The sequence below is a fragment of the Grus americana genome, chromosome 1 (assembly GCF_028858705.1).
Source record: "Grus americana isolate bGruAme1 chromosome 1, bGruAme1.mat, whole genome shotgun sequence".
NCBI lineage: Eukaryota > Metazoa > Chordata > Aves > Gruiformes > Gruidae > Grus > Grus americana.
The window spans coordinates 152118152-152140015 of NC_072852.1; the positions used below are offsets into that span (position 1 = coordinate 152118152).

General features: G+C 38.8%; 1 protein-coding gene across 7 annotated transcripts in view; it reads right to left on the reverse strand.

The window, feature by feature from the left end:
* UPF3A (UPF3A regulator of nonsense mediated mRNA decay) overlaps positions 1–19239 on the reverse strand; it is a 28247-nt gene extending 9008 nt beyond the window's left edge. For 4 of the 7 annotated variants that reach the window (XR_008578713.1, XM_054837561.1, XM_054837545.1 and 1 more), the window contains exons 1-8: positions 18980–19216; positions 17366–17472; positions 8747–8853; positions 6522–6620; positions 6316–6426; positions 3082–3137; positions 2832–2990; positions 909–1069 (exon numbers count right to left, since the gene is read on the reverse strand). Coding sequence is in view for 6 of the 7 variants with exons in the window: in XM_054837561.1 (XP_054693536.1) it covers positions 909–1069; positions 2832–2990; positions 3082–3137; positions 6316–6426; positions 6522–6620; positions 8747–8853; positions 17366–17472; positions 18980–19198 (1019 nt within the window). In the remaining variant the exon portion in view is untranslated. Of the gene's footprint in view, positions 1–908; positions 1070–2831; positions 2991–3081; positions 3138–6315; positions 6427–6521; positions 6621–8746; positions 8854–17365; positions 17473–18783; positions 18859–18979 lie in introns of those variants that run through there. The other 3 variants (XM_054837527.1, XM_054837569.1, XM_054837536.1) reach the window with 3 other exon arrangements.
* Between the last annotated feature and the right edge of the window lie 2625 nt (positions 19240–21864).

A 21864-nucleotide genomic window follows, 5' to 3' on the forward strand; every position in this document is an offset into this window, starting at 1 on the left:
GGTAAAATTTAAACTACTCGGAATAGGCAGGTAGACTGCAAGGCTCCTACAGCACAATCCCAAACTTCCTCTAATACTTTGTATATAATACCTTACATAAACTATTTAAATGCTCAAGTTTGTCCATATGTACATGTTGCACATGTCTCAGATTCAGTTCTTTCATTTAGCAAAGTACTTCGGAGAGCTTGACTGAAAAACTCTACTGAAGAACAAAGGATTACTTATCTCAGCAGCATATTAGGAATGTATCTTAAATATCTTATGGGTGAATCCTGCTTGCAATGGGACATACATGCCAAACAACATGAGAACCAGCTGCTGAAAACATTTGTAAGACATTTCTAGGCTACAGTAGTTATAGAACTGGGCTATACCTCTTGTTCCTACTACTACATATGCAACACAAAAGGCAGTGGGAGACAGAGACAACCTTCTGCAAGTAACTATCATAAGGCTGTCATTCACACCTTAACTATTCTGCCATTGTCCCATTTATTAAACATATTTTTCTGTTCATTGCAGCAAAAATGAAGAAAGTCTGATGGAAAAGTAAAGCATCCTAGCCAATCTGACATCACTAATGGAAGGAGGGCCTTACCTCTTGATGGGAGCAGGTGAAATAATGAAACTCAGAATGACTTTTCACGCAGAAATCCTTCCAATCTGGGATTTCAAAATATTTCAAAAATAACAAATTGCATTCACTAATACTGCCATCAGGTCAGTTAGCTGTTATTAAACACCTTTTACAAAAAATGACAGTCAGAGATTTGTTCATACACAGAACGAAATCAGTTCCTTGCTTACAAAACACCCAGCCAACACACCACTTATATCACATTTAAGCCTTCAAATTGAAAACATTTAGGATCTAACTTGGAGCCTAAAAGATAAATATTACTTACTTTTCCTTAAGTTCTTTAAGTGAACCCTCCAATGATTTGGATTTTATACTCCCAGATCCAGGTGACTTATCCCATTTGTTTTCTTCAATGTCAGCTTCTTCACCTTTTTCTTTGTGCTTTTCACTGGCCAGCTCATCTCCTTTTTCAGGCTTCTTAAGAAGCTAAGAAATATTTGCTTACATTGTGATGTAAAACTATTCTCCTCTGTTGCAACAGACATTTTAAGAATGTATTAAATATATCAAAAACCTATTAAGATTGAAGATATTTAAATGCTAGGAATATATTTTGTGAAGTACAAAATTCTAAAAGTTATTTAAAGAGAGCTAAAATGCTCTTTTGCTAAGGTGTGACAGTCATTAGCAGGCATTCAACTGCACACTTCTAAATATGCCGAGATTACTGCAGAAAGCACTTACCTACTCTTCTCTCCTAAGTTTTATATATAAAGATATTATTGTGGTCTACAGTTTCTTAGAAATCATACAACAGAGCTCAATGTTACTGCCAATAAAATAAAAAGCAGAACCTCTAAGACAAAAAGAACAGAATTAATACTTCACGAAATATTATATATAAAATGTGTGACAGATGAACTACTTGGGACAGACTGGCATATAGAAGCAGGTGCTAGTATAAATACACCCTGACAGAAATACAGACTGAGGAAAAAATTATGCTGTTAGCAGGACAGATCACAATGCTTTTTCATTTCTAAGAAGTCTGTTCCTTTCGCAACAAATAAGCAACACAAGGCTGGAGCACTGTCTAGCATTACAGGAATAATCCTTATAGGAGGACCAACTGTCTCAAACTATTTCTCTAACATTTCAAGAATAAGCAGAACATATCATCAGTCTTTTCATTCCACCTTTTTTTTCTGAAATAAGCGCAAGTTATTCTTCTCCAATATTTAAAACTTCATAATGTTTCTCTCAGGTAATATTATCCTTCTCTTTCAGAGACAGAACTAGCTTTCAAGGTCACATTGCCACAGATATGTCATAAATACTAGGGTCTTTTAGACAACCAATTTTGGGTAATACATTTTAAAGAATAAGTCTCTTTTCTTCTGAAGTTCTAGAATGTTTTCCTTTATGCCCAAGTATGAAGAATCTGTAATTCAGCTTCAGAACTTACTTTTTTTATACATACAGGTGAAGGCAACTGTTGTTCAGGAAGAAAAGGAAGAGGAAAGAAGTACACAGCTCTGTGGCTTCTCCCCACAGGATCTGGAGTGAGTCTATGTGCCTTTGCATTAAACTACAGACTCTTATACCAACTTTCCTCTCCAAAACAGCCTATGAAATCTTTCCAATACTACAAAATTTAGTTCAGATTAATAGTTTTTATCTACGTCATCTTATACAAATAAGGTTTTAAAAGTCCAGACTTCATAGCACAAAATACACCTCCCTAATTAAAGTCATTAAAAGTGCATGCATTCAGGATGTCATAAGGCAGCACAGCCTGAAATTAGCATCTCTGTCATAACTTGGTTAAGCATAATATTAAAATAAATCATTTCTGAGCATAACCACAAAAAACTCTCCGCACATATGGCCAGATGAAGATTTACATGACAGAAAGTGTTAAAGCCATACTTGCAACAATCTTCCAACATGTTAGCACAGAACAAGTTGGTTCTGTCAGGTTAAGTTGGCATAAAATGTGGCAGTGTTGTGTAAAGACATCTGAGTTACCTGTCATAACTGCATTAGCACATCATTGTACCTAAGGTAATTAGTCACACTTTTCAACAATGCTACTTAGTCAAAGCCCTACCTTACTTCCTCTTCCAGGCAAAATTGGTTTGGTATCTCCACGCTGTACTGTAGTACACTGCATAAACAGCGTAAGTGAGAGACCAAAGGAACTTCTGTATAACTTCAGGAGAAGAAGAGATTTTTTCCATTAAGGTACCTTGATTCTTATTTCTTTTTCAGAAATCTTCTTTTGCTTCTCCACTTCTTTTCTTTTACGTCTTTCTTCTTCTCTGCGCTTCCTTTTCTCTTCCTCCCGTAGACGCTTCTTCTCCAATTCTCTCCGCCTTCGTTCCTCTCTTTTCTCTTCTCGTATTCTCTGAAGAATTCAAAATGATTGATTGTAAATTGTCCAACGGAAAACCATGTGAAACATAAATGTTGAACTTCAGGCAAAAGTCTGAACGTACCTGCTTTTCTAATTTTCTATTTTTAATATATTCCAAAAGGGGTGTTGTTCTTCTAGCTAAAACACAAAAAATTTGTGATATAGTGTTCAACTCCTAAAATATGTACTCATTTCTTTACTTTAGTACTAACCCCTTTTTTCTAGCTTTATCTGCAAGGGAGCTAAATAATTAATAAACCTATTTGTTTTATATACTTTTGAATGCATTCCCATCATTCTGTTTTAGAAACACTTTGTGCTTTTTTGCTGTTTGTGTTAGAAGCAACAGAGATATGTCACATGATTATTTAATGTTTAATTAAAAATCGTATCTTTCACTTCAGAGAATGGCTTTTTTCTCTTGCTCATCAACTGGTTATTCACCAAAAAGGAAAGAAATGTGTTCAGAATTTATTCCTACATATTAATTTTGTACATCAAAACCTAGCTATATTTCTGTTCATATATGGACCACATTACTGTAATCTCACACAGCATTTTTCAATCCCAAAGTACATCATGAAGGAAACATTTCCATTCTCATACGACATTTCATTTAACTACCATTTAGCATTTACCTCTCCATGGGAAAACAGGATGAGTAAGAGGTAAGTGGTTTGTCCCAGGTTACACAGCAAAGTATCAGCAGATTCAATCAAACTCTGGCTTCCCAAATAACAAATAAAATGCCTCATCTGCTGGATCACACGGCCATTGTTACGTTACAGAGCTGTCTCCACACTCTGAAATCCAGCCTAAGCCACCTGCCTGAACCATCTCCAAATTCTACAAAAACTTGGAGACCATAATCAAACTCTATATTATATGTATAGCATTCATGACTATCAGTACTGAATTCAAACTTGAACTCATAGTCCTATAGCTGTGAGTAGTTACAACAAATTCTGTCAGGCTTAGATGTCATAGAACATATTTACTACTAGAAAGAATTTACAATTGTTTATAGGACTCTTCCTCAAACCAGAAGAAAATTTCACTATTGGAATGCATGACAGAATTTAGAAAAATACAAGAAAAAAAATTCTTTTTAAATTTAAAATAGCATAGCTGAAATCCAGACACAATTCATATCCCAAAAACATTTGAATGTTTTTGGCTTGAAGGTCTAAATATCCTGCTAGTAACCCATTCGTTAATGATAAAACCCTGTTACACAGTTATGAAGGGGAAGGCTTGATAGGATTCAATATTTGTTTTTAGCAAGTATCACTGGTCAAAAACAACAACCAAAAAAGATTGTTGATTTAAAATCTTCTTCCCTCTATCCCTAGATTTCCCATGCTGCCCCCTCATTCTATCTCCCCCCCCGCCCCTTACTGTTTGACAAATTTTAGGTCCCCAGCACCCTCCCTAGCAGTCCCTCAGATCTGCAGCTCTGACTCTCTCTCCTGCTCCGGTAAGTTCCCCTGTCTGAGCAATGTCCGCCTCTGGGCACTTTTTCATGCTGAAAGTGGCCACAAAGTGTGAGTGGAAGGTCTGGGGAAAGGATAAGCCGCACTGGGAGTCCAGAACTTGACGCTAGTCGTGACTAAGACTGCGGTGCAAGAGGTTTAATCAGAAATTATAACCTGAGGTTCAAGGAAGAGAGGCAATGCGATGAGTACTATCAAAAGAAGAGAGCAGAAAAGAATGTTTGTCAAACTTGATTCTTACCCATCTTATTTATGGGCCTTACTGCAAATAAAAATCTAAGAGGTTCTTCTTAAAATGCTTAAGAAACTTTAAAAGAAAATAAGTTACAAAATTAAGACCGTTACTTTTACATTTTATCTTGCTCTCTACAAACAAGCCAGAAGAATGAGCTTACCTTCATCTTGTTACAGAGAAAATCTGTTTTATATCTCTCTGTCACACTGAAACTGATGAGCTAATACATCTGACGTGATGCATAAAACATGTTGGTTTGTGGTAACACTACCTGGAGAAATGCTGAGAACGCGAGGCCCAATTCTGCCAACAAAGTCCTGGGCATGTCTTTTGTTGACTTCAGTAGGAGTAACACCTTTGAAACTGGACATGCAACTAAACCCTTACATAACTTTGCTATACACGTGCTATCCATCGAAGTGATCATTGGTTTTATATTGATAGCTGTTTTGAATAGCAGAAAAAATATAGCAACTAATTTGATTTCCTGTGATTTAACAGAAACAAAACATTAAAACTCCTAATGTAAAGCTGCCTTCAGCCAACATTGTTACTCTGAAATCAGCAACTCTCAAGACTAATTATTTTCATTGATAGTTAGAATATTTTAAAGTTAATAAATCTTTCTTTAAATCGTAAACTTTTTTAGAAAATGCTGACTGCTTTTACTCTGCTGTCAAATACTAGGGAAAATTTGGTATAAATAAAAATTGCTGGGGAACTTGCTCTATCTAGAAAAGCAGCAAGCAAGTTTTATTGCTAATGGAAGTCTCTAAATGTCCGTAATTATAAAATTTCAATTTCCTCTAAACTGTTTAAGTTCCAAATTTCTCTAGCCAATTATTAATTTAGGCATATGAAGAATAATGCCACTCTATAGAACTGCTTGTCACAAGCAGGAACAAACAAACACTGTTAATCAGAAGAGGTGGCTACTTTTACACTGTAAAGAAATAATAGCAAAGGTCTTTTGTGTCTCCCTTACTCGATTGTTACACCTAGGGAAAGAGTAAGTGTTCTGCATGTTGTCACTTGAAGATACAGCACATCAATATTCCATGTCATCCTGAAAACTGCCTACTGGCATTGAAGGTTTCAATGTTGGTCTTTCTTACTAAAGATTCCCCCAGAGACTGTGGAAGTCATGCGGCATGCATACAGAAAACCAAGTGTTGCCTTACTTTGAAAGCTTTTGCAGAATCTTGACCGACCGTGAGAACAGAGAGAAATAATTTCACATTTCTCAATAAGAGCAGCTAATATCAGAGATCAATTGTTAAGTATTCAGCTATTTTATCTTTTAAAAATAAAACTTCCATCTTTTAATACATCTGTAAGTGTTCAGAAGTATTAAGGACCTACTTCTGAAGCCACTGTGCATGCAAAACTTCCAGTGAAACCCAGTGATGCATAGAGACTTAAAAGAATAGGTGGGGTGGTTCCTGTCACTACTTGGCTGGATAACAAAAATCTGTGATAATCTCAATCTCTGTTAGACTGAACAGGTCAGCCTTTGCAGGTGATATAACAAAATATAAAAATAAGATATTTAATATTGTCAGTAATAAGAAAAATCAAGAAAACAGACCAATGAGTTCCCTTGTTTTGGCCTCAATCTCTCCCAAAAGAATCTCAGGACTGGCACAGATTTTCTCTTCATCAGCACAATAACTCTCTAAAAATTTCCTATATTCTGGATCTGTGAAGAAAAATTTTTGAATTATGTTAATACTTTGCAATGCATAACAGAAATGGAATCTAATTGCCACTGTGATGCCAAGAAAGTATTTTTACCGTCTTCAATGCTCCCGGCTTTGGCGTCTTTCTTCTTCAGTTTCTTTTTTGAAATCTTCTGGAATGGAGCAAATTCAACCACTGCAGGATACTCCAAACCTTAAAAGAGATCAATGCTTAATTTTTTGATGGGAGAGAAACATTCCTTACATTCAAGTAAGATTTTCAAAACTGTTGGAACTTCTGTTGGGAAGTTACTTGAAATCAAAGGTGAATGTTTCTACAATCCCATCCTAAACTTCTTATGAAAAATTACATGTAGCAGTATTTTAGATTCAAAACAAAATACATTTCTATTTTAATTATATATATAAACATTAAATATTTTTGGCCATGCTAAAAAAGACTGTCAAAATGAAGATGACTGCTGTTGCACAATAAAAGTCTTGCATTATCACTTATAATTCCCTTTTAATTCTTCACAGATATTCATTGATTAGAAAAATTTACCTAAAATCTCAGCCTGACAAGTGAATAAGTACTACTGGGAAAAGAATCTGAAACAATTGAGTTGCTTCTGTAAAGTTTTGTTGCCAAAAAGCTTAAAAAATAAATGAATTCTGGGTAATATGTAATAATTAAAACATAAATACATAAAAACATAAACATAAAAAATAAAAACATACCACCATCTTTCAAAATCAAAACTGTAAAATTCTGCACATAGAATTGTGTGAAACTTCTTTTTTTTTCTGTTTATGATGGACTACACAATTTCTTGCCTGTGTTTACTGGCATGGATTCTCTGTTTTGAATTCTGCCTTAAATACTAGATTCTTCTTTGGACTGGAGTCAGAACTGTGTATATCTTTTGCATTTCACCCAGTTTCTAATTGCAGCAAGTTCAAGATTACATTTTGCTCAAGTCCACTGAAAACTTGGTTTAAATCTGCTAGAATATTTGTTAACCTTAATGAACTTGGTAATTCTTGTTTTAATTTTTGCCTCATAAGTGCAATGCCACCACAAGCCTCATCAGAGGGCACCTGCAATCAAAACTTGTGCTCTTTATTTGCACAATCAATCTTGCCGAACTGGCCAGCTGTGTCCAAACTCAGTTTTGTAATGTCCAGAATATTCTGGCTTCAGTCCAGTGTAACACTGAAGAACGTGCTTAATTTAGACAAAGTGAAGCCTTGACAGAATCATAAAAATAGTTCGTTTCTAGTTTTTCATATAAAACACCCAGCTTTTTCTGAGAAGACAGCAAGGAGAAAAAATGCCATTAGAAAATTGTGGCATCTGTTGGTTAGGAGCTATCCTGCCTCCTACTTTACAGCAGAACATGAAATCTGGGAATCATACACTGTGAGAAACATGTTGTTCTTCATCTCTAGGAAAATCCATCCAAATTTGATTAAATTAGAAGCCTATAAAATATCTCAGGTAGGAAATGCTGAAGAGGAACTTGTTAGTTTGACAGACAGCTTCTTTACAGATCAATTCTCCAGTAAGAGTGGACAGGACTACTTTTCACAGGACCTCCACAACATTGAGAGTACAGAATAGACAATGCCTATTCAAGAAACCCACAAATCTACACCTGTTTTATACAACCCATGCAATTTTTTACAGAAGGTATGAGTGAATGAGGCAAGGAACTACTACAGGGAAAGCACCATTTCTTGGCTATAGTTTCATGCTATTGTAGGAGACTTGGATTTATCCACACCTACGTTACAGAGTTTTTCTTTACTGTTGGGCAAACTTTTGCAGACTGCACATTTTAAAGACGGCAATCAATTTTGTCACTCTTTTTCTTGGAACTCAAGATGTCTGCAACTGCTTTAAAACGTCAAGCCGTACATGTCTCAAATTGGGCAACCAAAATTATGAAGACAAGTTTTCATCTTGCTTTTTCAAAATGGGAGTAAGTGGCACAACTTTATCTCACAGAAACACTGAAGATGTAACAATTCATGCTTGCAATGTGTTCAGTTATTGTTGTGATGAATTGTGAAGCTTGCATAAGATAATTATCTTAATAAGATCTTGATTGTGTTTTGCTTAAGGTGCAAGATTGCAGATAAAGCATGCACACCACATAGACAGGCAAGACTGCATGGACAAATATCTTTAAGTAATAGATTTTAATATATTTTTATGTAATTAACTCATTATATTGAGCAAAAAAGCCCTGGTATAATTAGCAAAAAGGAAAGAAATTAATGTTCTAAAATGATATATGTATATATACACATTAAATATCTTACAAGTAGTCTAACCTTTATTATCAATGAAGACATAGCCATCAAAGCGATCTCTAAAAAGAAGGATGTCCTCAGGATTTCTAAAGTTAATATATGCTCTTGAGTAGAGATGAGGATAAAGGCTGCAACAAGAAACAATTTTATTTTCTGTTATTTACTATTCCGTTTAGGACTAGAAAAAAAGCAAAATTAGAAGGATCACACTGCAATTCTCATCTTCTTTGAGAAATGGCTACCTTAAACATGCATATTGAAGTCTTGACATATACATATCTAATTATACATATGACAAAAAAGTAACTGGACAACTGAGTTCCTGTGTGCAACTGTGAAATTTATTCTGAACTGCAACAAATATTTCTAGTTTGTTTTGTCTCCCTAAATTGCAGAGCATACGCTTTCTTTGTGCAGGATCAAAGCTTTAAGTCTCATATTTGATGATTTAAGAGAAATGAATAACACCAGTGCTTTCGGGGAACTTCTTGGGCATGGCTAAGAAAGTCTTCTATTGCTAAAACAGGAGAGGGTAGGTAAAAGCTCCCAGTGAAAGGGCAGTTGCAAAGCCGTCACTGTATTTAAAGAGATTTCCACCTTTAAGAAATATTAAATAAACTAGTAATTGGCAAGATAACCCACTGAATTATATACCAATAAACTCCATCTGACATACATGTGTATGAATATATATGCAATGTCTAGTTGTGAAGAACAATTCCTGTGAAAATACAAAGCATTTCTAGCAAAAGAATGAACAGGTACTTACCAAAAATAATTCTGATTCTTCAGGAATTTATTAGCATAGATCCCACTCCAAGGGTAAATGTTTAATGTGCCTGATAAAAAGCTCTGGGCTGGCATACCACCAACCACAATGAAACTGAGGTAATTTAATGAATTGCCACCCATCAACTAAGTTATTGTGAGTCATGGCATGTATATGCTTTAGACCCCTGCAAACTGTAATATAAACCAGCTTGGCTTAAACTGCCTTCAATGATGGCTATGCATTACGCCAGGTTTTTGAACAGATCTGAACACAAGCCCGTAATTTTAAAATACCTATGTTCATAATACTATTGCCACACACGGCCTGACTTCAGACAAACTCACCACCAGCAGCAGGAGACAATAAACACACACAGTTGGAACCGTATTTCAATCCCATAGCTATTTCAGAATCAGATTTCACAATGAGTGAGAAAGAGCAAAAATATGGGTTGGATCACAGGATCCACATATGTGGCAACTCAAAGCAACACAGTTACTACAAACCAAGCAATTTTTTTCTTTTTCAAATGTGCATTCATATGGATTCCATTTTGATTGTTAGAAGGTGACCATAAGAGCAGTGCTGTCAATAATGATTTTGTAAACCTACCAAATTTGTGTTCATACTGCAGCCAGGAGAAATGTGTAACAAAAAACTAAAGGGCTTTTTTTCATTTAGATGTTTTGCAAATACCGGCTATGGAGTGTTTCTACAGCATGCAGAGGATAAACCATCTCATTCTAAGGAAGAACTATTTCATCCATATATACTCACTGTATTTTGATATTCTAGGATGGGAATAGCATCAAGTGAACTGTCAGCAGGTAACCACCAAAATGCCTGGCTAGGGCTATCCTGCTAACACAAAGCAGTGCTGAAAGACACTATGGGCATGGCTTCCTCATTTGCCGCAGCCCACGCAGATGCCACACAGCTACAGACTGCTTGCAAGCAACCTCCAGACAGCTTGACCAAATGGGCACGGTGGCACATGGCTGTGTTCTGTCACGGGGTTCTGCAAACCCTGCAGAGTCCTCTGTGATCAGATTTGCAAACCTCCAGTTTGCACGTACAATACAAGGTACCTCAAGGGTGGCTGTGGAGTTACCACCAAGATGCAAAGCAGACACAAGTCAGCTTCCTTCTCATCAGTTTGAAAGAAAAAAAAAAAAACAAACCACTTTTCATAATTACATAGTTAAAATATGTCTTTAAAAAGGCCTACAAGTGTATGTAAAGGAGAAAATTTTATTGTGGCAACCTATAGCTGTGCTAGAAGAAATGTCTCTGTGCTGCCTAATGGCTGGAACAGTGAAGAAGTCTCTGGTAACTGGTGGCTCCCAGGAAGAAGTAAACTTCCTTCTCTGTCATGTTAACAGGACATGTTTCATGTTCTTTGATGTTTAAGTTAAATGAGGCCTGATATTAGAGACTTATATGATTATACACTTGAAGTACTGAAGATTCACAAGACAAAAACAGGAATCTGGAGGGAGCATTATTTTTCAGCCTAGTTATTACTATCCGAGATTGGGAATTTTTCAGTTCCTAGTGTAAACACCTATTTCAGTATTTTATCCATCTTCAGTTTTTGTAAAACACTGAAACTTTCTGTAGATCAAAGACTGGGACTCAGACAAGTGTCCCAGCTGCTACCTTATTGTGGCATTTCTTCTGTCTCAGTGCACAGCAAACAGCTTCATCATCTTGGAATGTTAGCTGGATTTTTATTTTTTTTCTTAGAACCTTATGGTTGGGCACACAACCATCATGAAACAGAACTGAAAATACAAAGACTTACTCCTTCCTTGTTTCCTGTGGCTTGTACATCAATGCCATCTGTTTCCTCTGCTTTGGCAACACAATCTTTTCCTGGTACGTGATATAATATTTTTCTAACATTTTCAGCTTAGGCTTATCAGAGTGAGTATGTTTTGAAACAGAGAAACATTTGGTATGGTTATTATTTATTAGTACAAAAAAATGGAGTCCAAAATGTACAAATGGGACTCTGGAAAGCAGAGATTTAGAATTTATCTTGCAAATAAGGGATCCAATGTTGTTGCTATACATTATTAACATCTTCAAGAACTTCATTCACATCAGCAGAAACATACAAAAATACAAAAGCATGCATGTACACACTAGGATATTGATGTGCACAGTAGCACAATAAAATAGGATTGTCTGTCCATTATTCATAGAATCATAGAATGGTTTGGGTTGGAAGGGACCTCAAAGACCATCCAGTTCCAACCCCCCTGCCATGGGCAGGGACACCCTCCACTAGACCAGGTTGCCCAAAGCCCCATCCAGCCTGGCCTTGAACACTTCCAGGGAGGGGGCATCCACAACCTCTCTGGGCAACCTGTATCCAGGTAGAAGGTTGGAGAAACACGGCTACAATGCTTAGCAATGAGAGGTTCCTTCTCTGATGGAGCCACTTCTACAAATAAAGAATGGGTTCTCATATGAGAAACCTATGAGCAAGTTAGATGTCAGAGTGCTTAGTGTATAAAAGCCTGATGGCCAAGTGTTTCAGACCCCTGTTTCTAGGCTTTTAACCCAGCAAAGTATGCAGTTTGTCTAAAAAAAAAAAAAAAAAAAGCATAAAATTCACACTCTCAATGGGAAGTTAATTAAATGTAGCAAATTGGAAATGTTTAGCATTGACCTGCATAGGAAATACTCTTACTCTGGGTTTCAGACACCTGACTTCCAACTGCAGATCCCATACCTCCACCCACCCTGGACCCCTCTTCACCCATCCACTGAAAACCCACCAGCATGACAGTGCGGCAAAGAACGCACAGAGCTTCACAGGGCCACAGGGACTGTGGCTAATACCACAGGGACTGTGGCAGGAAGAAACAGTCCTGCTCTGCTTTTGTACTTTATATTCAGCAGTTATTACATAAAATACAGCTTTTGCTCTTCAGCATTTTGCCTTCCAGCTCAGTCCTACAGAAGGGCCACTGGACTCTGTGCGCCTCCTTCTTTTTTCAAGTATCTACCAGCATAGACTTCATTTGGGACTTGAAATTCAGTTTTGAGGTTGCATGGTTAGTTTTATAATCAGACAGCTGGTTCTATTTTGCCATATGTTTGTGGTCTATAATGTTGCTTTCCATCCGTATCATGTTTTGGACAGATGCACTGCACATGATGTTGGCATCTCTGGGACATCACTTAGATTAATCTCTGTGGAAATAACCCAGATGAGTCTGACTGTACACATTTCTTCAGTACAACACACAGTTTCTTTGTTTTCTGCTGTGTATTCAAGTGTATTCAATCTTTTAGGCTATGCGTATTTCTATACTTAGTCTATCACCTCTTTAAAACCTTACTTTTGTAAGTAACACATTCTAATAGTTCACTTCTACAAAGTATCTTTTAACACAATTGTGTAAAAAAAATTGGTATACAGGAAAGTAATTTTGAGTAGTTATCTACAATATAAACATGCCAACTCTAAAAACAGCCATCACATCTTAGTAAAAATACTTACCAACTTATCAGTCATGGGGGGGTGTGTGTGTGTATATAAGCACATATACTTGCATGTATATAAATTTAAATATATAGATCTCTACATCTAAATTTTGGAGTGTTAAACAAACTCCTCCATCCATCCATATATTACATAATAATTTCTGATCAAACAGATAACTTATCACCTACATTGTCATTTCAAGGTAAAATCCATTGGCCTTCATCCTCGTCTCTCACCCTCTGTGGTCATTCACACAGTGGAAGGAACTGGCATAATTTTAAATTAACTTAGCCTTCCCTTTTTACAGATATAAACGAGCACAATTTGCCTGGCAGTGGAGAAGCAGAAAGACTATGCAGTTGTGATGACAGACTGTCATTCATTCAATTCAGAACATAGTAGTGGCAGTTCCCTTGAAGCTCTAAAGGTGCTGCCCCTTCAGAGCTGCAGTTCCTGGGTGCACACCCCCACCCTATACCAGTCATGCTATTTGCCTACAATAATCCTGAGCAAAATGTTGGGAAGTTACAAAGGGAAAAGGAAGAGTGCTGTTTACAAGAAGCTTTATTACTGTCTGTGACGTATGGCATGGCATTGCATCAACTATTTGACTGGCTTCCACATAAGCAAAGCTCCTGTTCAGATCTCTTTACTTTCATAACCTCACAACACTATTAACGAGCCCCAGCACTCAGCGTTCAGTGCCAGTCCCAAGGGATGACCAAAACCCTGCAGGGCCAGAGCTCAATCACTTGACTCAAGTTTTAGAAGACTCAGAAACATTTACATGTGGACAAAAAAGAATGTCTAGGAAAAACAGTTAATACTTGGAGAACAAGATAGACTGTCAGGAAGGCAGAGTCTTTATTATCAGTGATAGATAGTGTGTCTATCCAACAAGCATCCCTAATGTCACAGAAACAGTGTTTTGTTTGTATTTTGGTGTCTATGTACAAGAGAGAATAAATGCAATGCAGTGAATCAGATGAATCTGAAAATCAAATGAATGAAACACAATGCAAAAGTCACTTTCTGAAATGATTTTACTGAAATGGATGTAACTGACAAAGTGTTATACATTAAGAACATTACTTAATCACATGAAATTTTAAAAAGTTTTATAGCTTGCCTATAATAACAAGACATTGTAAACTTAAAATAACCTTTAGATTGCAAAAACAGTGAAACTGGAGTTGATAATGCGTATCTTGCAAAAGCATATAGATAGGAGTGCAACTGTTTGTTTTGTCCTCTAGGGTGAGATGACCTTGGAAATAAAAAAGTAGAAACAGCTATAGTTAGACCTCTCTCTGACAGCAACTAGTAGAGGACACTTAGAGAAAGTTTATCAAAAAGGGGAAACTACACACCGACAATTCACCTAGTATATCATTTCAGCTACTTGCAGCCTGGGGTCTTTGTAATACAGAACTTGTATCCTTGTGTTTAATAGGTTTTCATAGATTCATTTCTGGCATCAATTTCTGACAAGTTCTACAGTTTACCAGACTGTTGTGTGGAAAAAAAAAAAAGTCTGTACTCCACAGCTGAAGAAATCTGAATGAGCTCTTAGAAACTTCTGTTATCTACAATTACACAGGATGGGGTTAAACCGAGATGTTACAGCTCTTAAGGCAAATGTCTGCTTCTGCATCAAAGCATTTGTATGCCCCTTTCTCTTTCCAACAAACAGATCCTCCTCACTGAGTAGCTTCTCCAAATCATTCTCGTTAGGTAACGTGAAATTTGCTTTTTATCTTCCCATAGTTTTGTTATCAGTGAATTCTCTGGATTGCTTGCCACTGTGCACATGGTACAGGATCTAGAAAAAAGCTCATCAGTGAAAGACAGAGGGCACATGTAGGGAAAACATGCCCACCTTGTCCTGTAGCTCCTCCTGTTAGCTGGAATGGCGTGAAGACACATCCACAGAGAGCTTTCTGAAGTTTTGTGAACTGTCCGTAACTTGATATGATTACTGCAACACAATGCTTTATACTCAGAAGAAGAGTTCTCCGCTGGATAAGAGGAGACTAAGACTCACTGTATTAATCTTGTCTCTAACTTACAATTTCTGAAAGTTCACTGTATACTCTAGAGTGTGTGAACGTGTAAAGAATTAAATCATAAACAGATGTACACAGGTTCGTGTCAGCATTCAAACTAAGGGGGCAAGGCAATCCTGGGCCAGGCAAAGAACAAATAGTCAAGCCAATACTCTGCAGAACTGCACCTAAATGCCCATTTAAACTACGTAGTTTGCTGAAAGAAGTTGCAGCCATATAAACCATGTAACGATAAACCCATCCTGAAAATATACATATTTTGTATGAAAGCGTAATTTTTAAAAAGCAAGATGAAGCAAAAAAATAAAAGCAAACACGAAACAGTTCATGCTGAAAAATTCAAACTTATATTAAAACTTTTTCTAGAGAGTTTAAATTTGTGAAGGTAGAAGAGAACATGAATCCAACGCTCAGGAGGAAGAGAAATTTTTTCTCCCAGATCATTATTTTATTACAGGGCTCATACACAGGACTCAAGGAAACTGACAATCCAAGTAACACATATCACAGATTTCATTGTTCAAAAAAGTTTAAAAACGTGTATTCTTCGCTTGCCGCATCCTGAAGGCTAGTAGCAAAGCAATGTAAGAAATACAGCTTTATTTTCTTCAGACTTTTTGTTATTTTTAATCACCAAAATCTGCTCTTCAAGGCAAACGAATTTTTAAAGGGTTTTAAGCATGTCCTCATCCCTCTACCAGAATGAACTACTGTGTCATACATGTGATGTAACAAACTTTTTTATATATTCATCTGTTCTGTCTCCAGCTATATGAAAGTACAGGACGAATAACACAGCATGAGAAAAAAACCACAGTATCTTCCATCAGTAACATGACATGGATGCAATTAGATGAGTGGACAGCAAGATTTTTAAGTAGTCCAAATTTCATCACATAAACGTAGAGAGAAAATGAAACTTCATATGTACAACTGTTATCAGTGCCTTCTCCTTTCTAAGATGGCTGACTCCCTAAATTCTTGTGCCAGCAAGAATGGAAAATTAAAATTGTAATTTTTTAACTGTTTCCTGGCATTTGTGCAGCTAAACACAATGATGACAGAGACACTCTTATTCAGAGACTTTTTGGTTTGCCTTTGATATTTTCCCCTTATCAAATGAACAGCTGGGACAGAAGCCTTAAAGAGACCCATTTGTAAATATGGATTATGAGGTTCAGAAGAGAAATGTAAGTAACTACAAAGACTTTCAATCAGACTAAATACTCCTCTTTCCTAACTTCACACCCTTTGTGGTTCTACCAGAAAAGCTGAAGCACCTACTATTTTGTTGCTGCATGTATGTGTAACTACCTAAATCAGGCAACTGCCATAAAGTTTCACTAAACAGACATTTGTTTCTTTCTGATTGTGGAACTGACTCTGAGAGAACCTATATAGTCAGAATTAACCATCTAATAACACAGTGGTGGCAAGAAGTGGCAGCATCAGCATCCTTTCAAATAAAATCAGCCCAGGAACTGACTGTTCCAAATGCAATTTGCCACACATAATTCCCTACAAAGGAAAGGCTATCTGCTCTGGGTGGGGCCACCCCTAACTTTAAAAGTTGGTCAGCAATAAACATCCAGGATCCCTCTGCAGTCAATAAAAAGAATCTGGTTCCTGTGGAGGATGATTAATTGCACACTAAGATAGGTTAAGATGGACAAGATGGATCTTATACTTTAGTTTTTCAGAACGCATGCAGATGTAGCATGAAGGTGTTTTCTTTATTTTAATGGTTAAGTTCCTACTCTTCTGGATTTTTTTTTTATTCAAAAGGGAATCGTACTTTACCACTGCAACACTGAGCAAATTACATAAATATACTAGCAATTCTCATTTATTTGAAATCAACCACTATTTTTTTTGTTTTGATTTAGACAAATATGAATAAAACTGGATTATTTGAAAAACTGTATGAAATAAATACAAAAGCATGTAAGCACACAAAGAAGCTAAGCTCAAATGGCACTCATGAAAAAACTTCTGTGATATTTGCCCTAGGTTGACTCTTTCTCACAGCCGATGAACAGTCTGTTATATTTTACCCATGAAAGTTAAAAGAAACATCAGGGTTTCAAATAAAATTATGTCCTATCCATACACAGAAATTTTCTGTTTTAAAATCACCAGTGTAAAAGAAAAGGACAGGAATGCATTGTCTCTGCATATCTAGCTTTTCACAAATATTTTAACTAACAAAACTAACAAAAAGGGCTTGATGGAAAAAAATATGTGATCTGGTACGTCCAAAATACCTTAAATAGGTTTTAAGCTGCTCAACAGCTCATCCTCACCTGGGATCAGCAGTGCAAAACTCAAAATAATCATGGGCAGGTAGAGGATGTAGCTGTTCCTCCAGTTGCTCCTTAGTTAGACAAGGAGGAAGCCGTCGAATAACTACCTGCATATATAAAAGAAAATGGAGATTGATCTAAATACTGTAGAAAGAGACTAAACTAATCATGTTACTCCTCTTTAAAAGCTCTCCCTTAAATTGGGAACTTCAATTGGAGCATTAGCGTCCTAGTGATTTACCTTCTTGGATGTGCTGACAGATGGAGCTATTTCCCTATGTCAGTTTCTGCTAACATTGTAAAACTGTACGGTAACTGACATATTCTGATGAAGAGCTTGAAAACCATTGCAATTTAGTGAATAACAAAAGATGTTAACAAATGACCAAAAAATAGATATTGACTACACAAAATTTTTATAGCATCTCTTTTTAAAATAATTTAAACTAACTTTTTAGTCTTTATTACAACAGTATCTTGCTGTATTAGGTTTATGTGCCCAGGTGCCGGTGGTGGGGGGCTACAGGGCAGCCTCTGTGAGGAGAGGCCATGCCAGACATAGCCTGGGAGGGAAGTGGGGAGGGTGGAAAGGTATTTAATCTTTGTTTCTCACCATTCTATTCTAACTCTATTTTACTTTACTGTTAATTAAAAAAAATTCTCTAAGTTGCATCTGTTTCACCTGTGATGGCAATTTCATAGAATCACAGAATCATAGAATGGTTTGGGTTGGAACTGACCTCAAAGATCATCTAGTTCCAACCCCCCTGCCATGGGCAGGGACACCCTCCACTAGACCAGGTTGCCCAAAGCCTCAATTTGTAAGTGATCTCCCTGTCTTTATCTCAATTCATGAGCTTTTAAATTTTCTTTTCTACCCCTGCCCTCATGAAGAAGGAGTGAGAGAGCAACTGGCTGGAGGTCTGGCAGCCACCCAAAGTCAAGCCACCACACTTGGGTAAACTGGCCAATAATAAAAGCCAGGAAACCATACGGAAACCTTTGGAACAGAAGGATGCCAGCACACAAAACAGTAAGACAGCCATTGAGCTTTAGGCTCTATTTCCATTTCTTACCGGTATCTGAATTTAACTTAAGTTATAGTGATTTTCAGTGCTTCAGGTTTCCAATTTAAAAAACGGGAAAAAAATCAAATCTCACAGTACTCTATATAAATATTCTTTGAAAAGAGCTCAAATAAAGCCAGGGAGAGAGAAGTGCTCTTGTCCTTGCAGGAGCTGCTTTGCCACAGCAATAGCCAATCTTGATTTCTGAAGAATGAAAGCTGAAAAGGTGCTGCTGCTGGGGAATCTCAAAATACTGAAGTGAATAAACACCCTCATTTTGCAGACGAAGAAACATCCGTTTAAACACCAGAATCTCCTGAAATTAGACTCGGTCTGTTGCACACGGCCTACCTGCGCCATGCTCCTCACTGCAAACTTCCTCTCCTCCTTTGACATCTCCCACCAGAGACGCTCCTTACCGCGGCCCCCCACGCACCTCCCGACCCCCCTCACTCCCCCAGCGGCCACACCCCGGTGCGCCCCCTCTCCACCCCCCCGCGTGCCCCTCCCGCCCCTCCCACCCGGAGCTGCGCTCGCGCCCCCTCACTTTGCTCAGAGCCGTTTTTTTCTCATCTCGCTGTTTACCCGGCGCCGGGTGAAGCGGCGGCGGCAGCGGAGAAGGCGGGGAAGGTGGTGGCGGCGGCGGGTTTAGCGAAGAGTCCGGATCGCGGCGCGGCGATTCCCGCCGCAGCGGGATGTCCATGGGCCACTTCTCGCGGCCGCCGCCCCGCATCAGCCCCGACCCGGCCTCCCGCTCCGACCGCATGGAGCCGCCACCGCTGCCCGCAGCGAAGCGGAAACCTCGCGAGAACTGGCCGCTGGTCTGGCGGAATCTCGCGAGAGTTCGGTGGGGGGCGAGCGGGGCTCCCCCTCCCCGTCACGTCAGCTGTGGAGTCTGTGCGGAGGCGTCGCTGCCGCTGTCACCCTTCTCCTCCCCGTCTTCCCTGATGGCGGGGAGAGGCACTTTCAGAATCGCCAGAGGGACCCCACTGTGCCGGCAGGGAGGGGAGGACAAATTTGTCCATTTTCCTCTCGTGGCCCTGACTTAGACCCATGGATGCCTGATAGCCCTGGCTGTGGAGGCCCGGCGCAGGCCTCCCTCTGCTTTGTATAGCAGGATAGTCACAGCCACCTCGGGGACATCCAGAGTCTTAGGATGCCTGAAAGCTAGGCAGGTCCTGGAGAGAAAACAGCAGGAAAAGGGGAAAAAAGCCACTACTAATTACTGGCATCAGCTCATGAGTTTTGTGCCTGTGGGGAATATCTTGTCAACCTAGAAGAGCAGTGCCTGCGCCCCAGGCAATGCACCACCAGCCCCACGCTCCCAGGCCATGCAGCAGGCTTGAGAGTTTTTCTGGCTGATGTTTCCTTGCCTTTCTGACTGGCTCCCTGAATTTCCGCTGCTGCTTTTTACTCCTGCAGAGCCTCCCATCCTGTGGCTGCCTGTAGCATCCCCAATGGCTTTTGTCAAATACTGGTAGGTGCTTGGCATTTGATTTATCTTAATGAAGAAGAGAAACATATCAAATGAGTACGAACAGAGCCAGTGCCACAGTCCAGTCTCTGGCTGTGGTAAGTCCCTGGGGAGGTCACCAGTAACGAGCAGAATAAGGATGAGAATGTGGGAAGTATATAGCAATATAGCTTCAGAATAATCTCTCACCCGCAAGGTGTCCCTGAATTGAGACACCCCCCCCCCCAGGGGAAACTGGTCTTCCAGGTGGCTTGTCTGGAAGTAAGTACTGACTCATCAATCAGTGAGGCTAGGCTTATTCAGTTCTAGATTGCAATCAACAAATTTTGCTCTAAATCTAAAATGTTTCTTGAAATTCCTGGGTGAGTTGGGATGGTTTGGGCTACTTCTCCTAGGCTTGGTGACAGGCACAGCAAACTCCAAAGTAAGGGCATATATCATGAATGTACCAATGGACTCATCTGGAGCTACTGAAACTGGACAGAATGAACAAGAATTCCTGCAGTTTAAGCGGAATACACAGGGTCATTGCCAATCTTCAGATGCTGCCACACTGCCAGTCTTCAAACAGCTGTCCACAGCATGAAGGAAATGCGGAATAATAAAAGCAGGTGGCATTGACTGAGGAAACTCCGAAATGTGTTACTCCAAATCTTTTAGGCAGTAGTGCCTGAAAAGAAACTGTAGGAGCCATTCGCAGCAGAAATGTCTTGTGGGTTTTCAAACCTATTCTGAAAACCTTTAAAGCAACAGCTAGGTTGCCCCACTCTGGGAGAAGACCAATCCTCGCAAGAGATGAGGTTATGTGACAGAGTGAGGAGGTGTCTTTTGGGGACATGTGAATAAGCCACTCAGCATGATGAAGTCCTGGACCCTTGTACCCAGTTGCCAACTGAGGCAGTGACTTGAAGCAAAAGTCAAAAACCTGAGGTCAAGTCAGACAAAAATTAATAACCAAAGACCTCCTGAGGACAAGGACGATACTCAATTTAACTAGAGCCAGGGTGAAAATCAGAATGTCAGAATAACCCAGAAAGGCACCAAGCGCTATCTGGGAAGCAGAGTCCAGACAAGAGCAGGACTGGAGCAGGACAAGTGCTGGGAAGTCCAGAAGACTAGGGCACAGCAGGAGCTGTCAGTGCAAAGACAACGATTTGGACAGAACAAGAGCAGATCAAAACATTGAACAGAAGAGAAATGAGGAGAGAGAAACTTTCCCTAAAGTCCTGTCTGAGAGACACACATCATCAACCAGCTCACAAACTCTTGTAGCCGCCTAAAGGGCCAAGCCATATCAAGAATTCCTCTGATGTCCAGGAAAAGTCATTCACAATCTAGAACACTTTGCATACATTTCTTTCTAGGCAACTTTTAATGCCAATAAATGAAGGCCAGCAACAGCCAGCCAAAAAACCTCCAGCAGATACCTGCCAAGGCACAGTGTCATGATGCTGCCTTTATAGCAACAACCGTTCTCACTATTCCATCCAGTTCTTCCCACTCCTGCCACCCTGCCCCACTGATGACGCTAATGCAGCAGCAGTTTGCTGTCTTTGAACCTGAGAAGTGATCAGATAGCAAAAAGATTTTTAAATGCTGGACCTATCCCTCATTTGATTCACAGCATAACCACACAAACATTTGTATTACCACAACTGAGGAAGTAGCACAGGAGTAAGTAGATTCCTACGGGCAGGGCAGGAATACTGCAAACCAGTATTGTCATCAGAGCCAACACACCATGAGATCATAACTTCAGGGTGCAGGAGGAAATACTTCTATCAATCTTTTAAACTATTTTGTCAATGAAAATAGTAGCAACATTGAAAAAAGGAAACAACCCGAGGCTTATATCCATGCCTGACATTAGACAAAAGGCCTGATTTGCTAGAAGACTTTTTTGCCAACTTCCCTGTAGTAATTGCTACCATGTCTTCCTAGAAAGCTAGATTTATCTA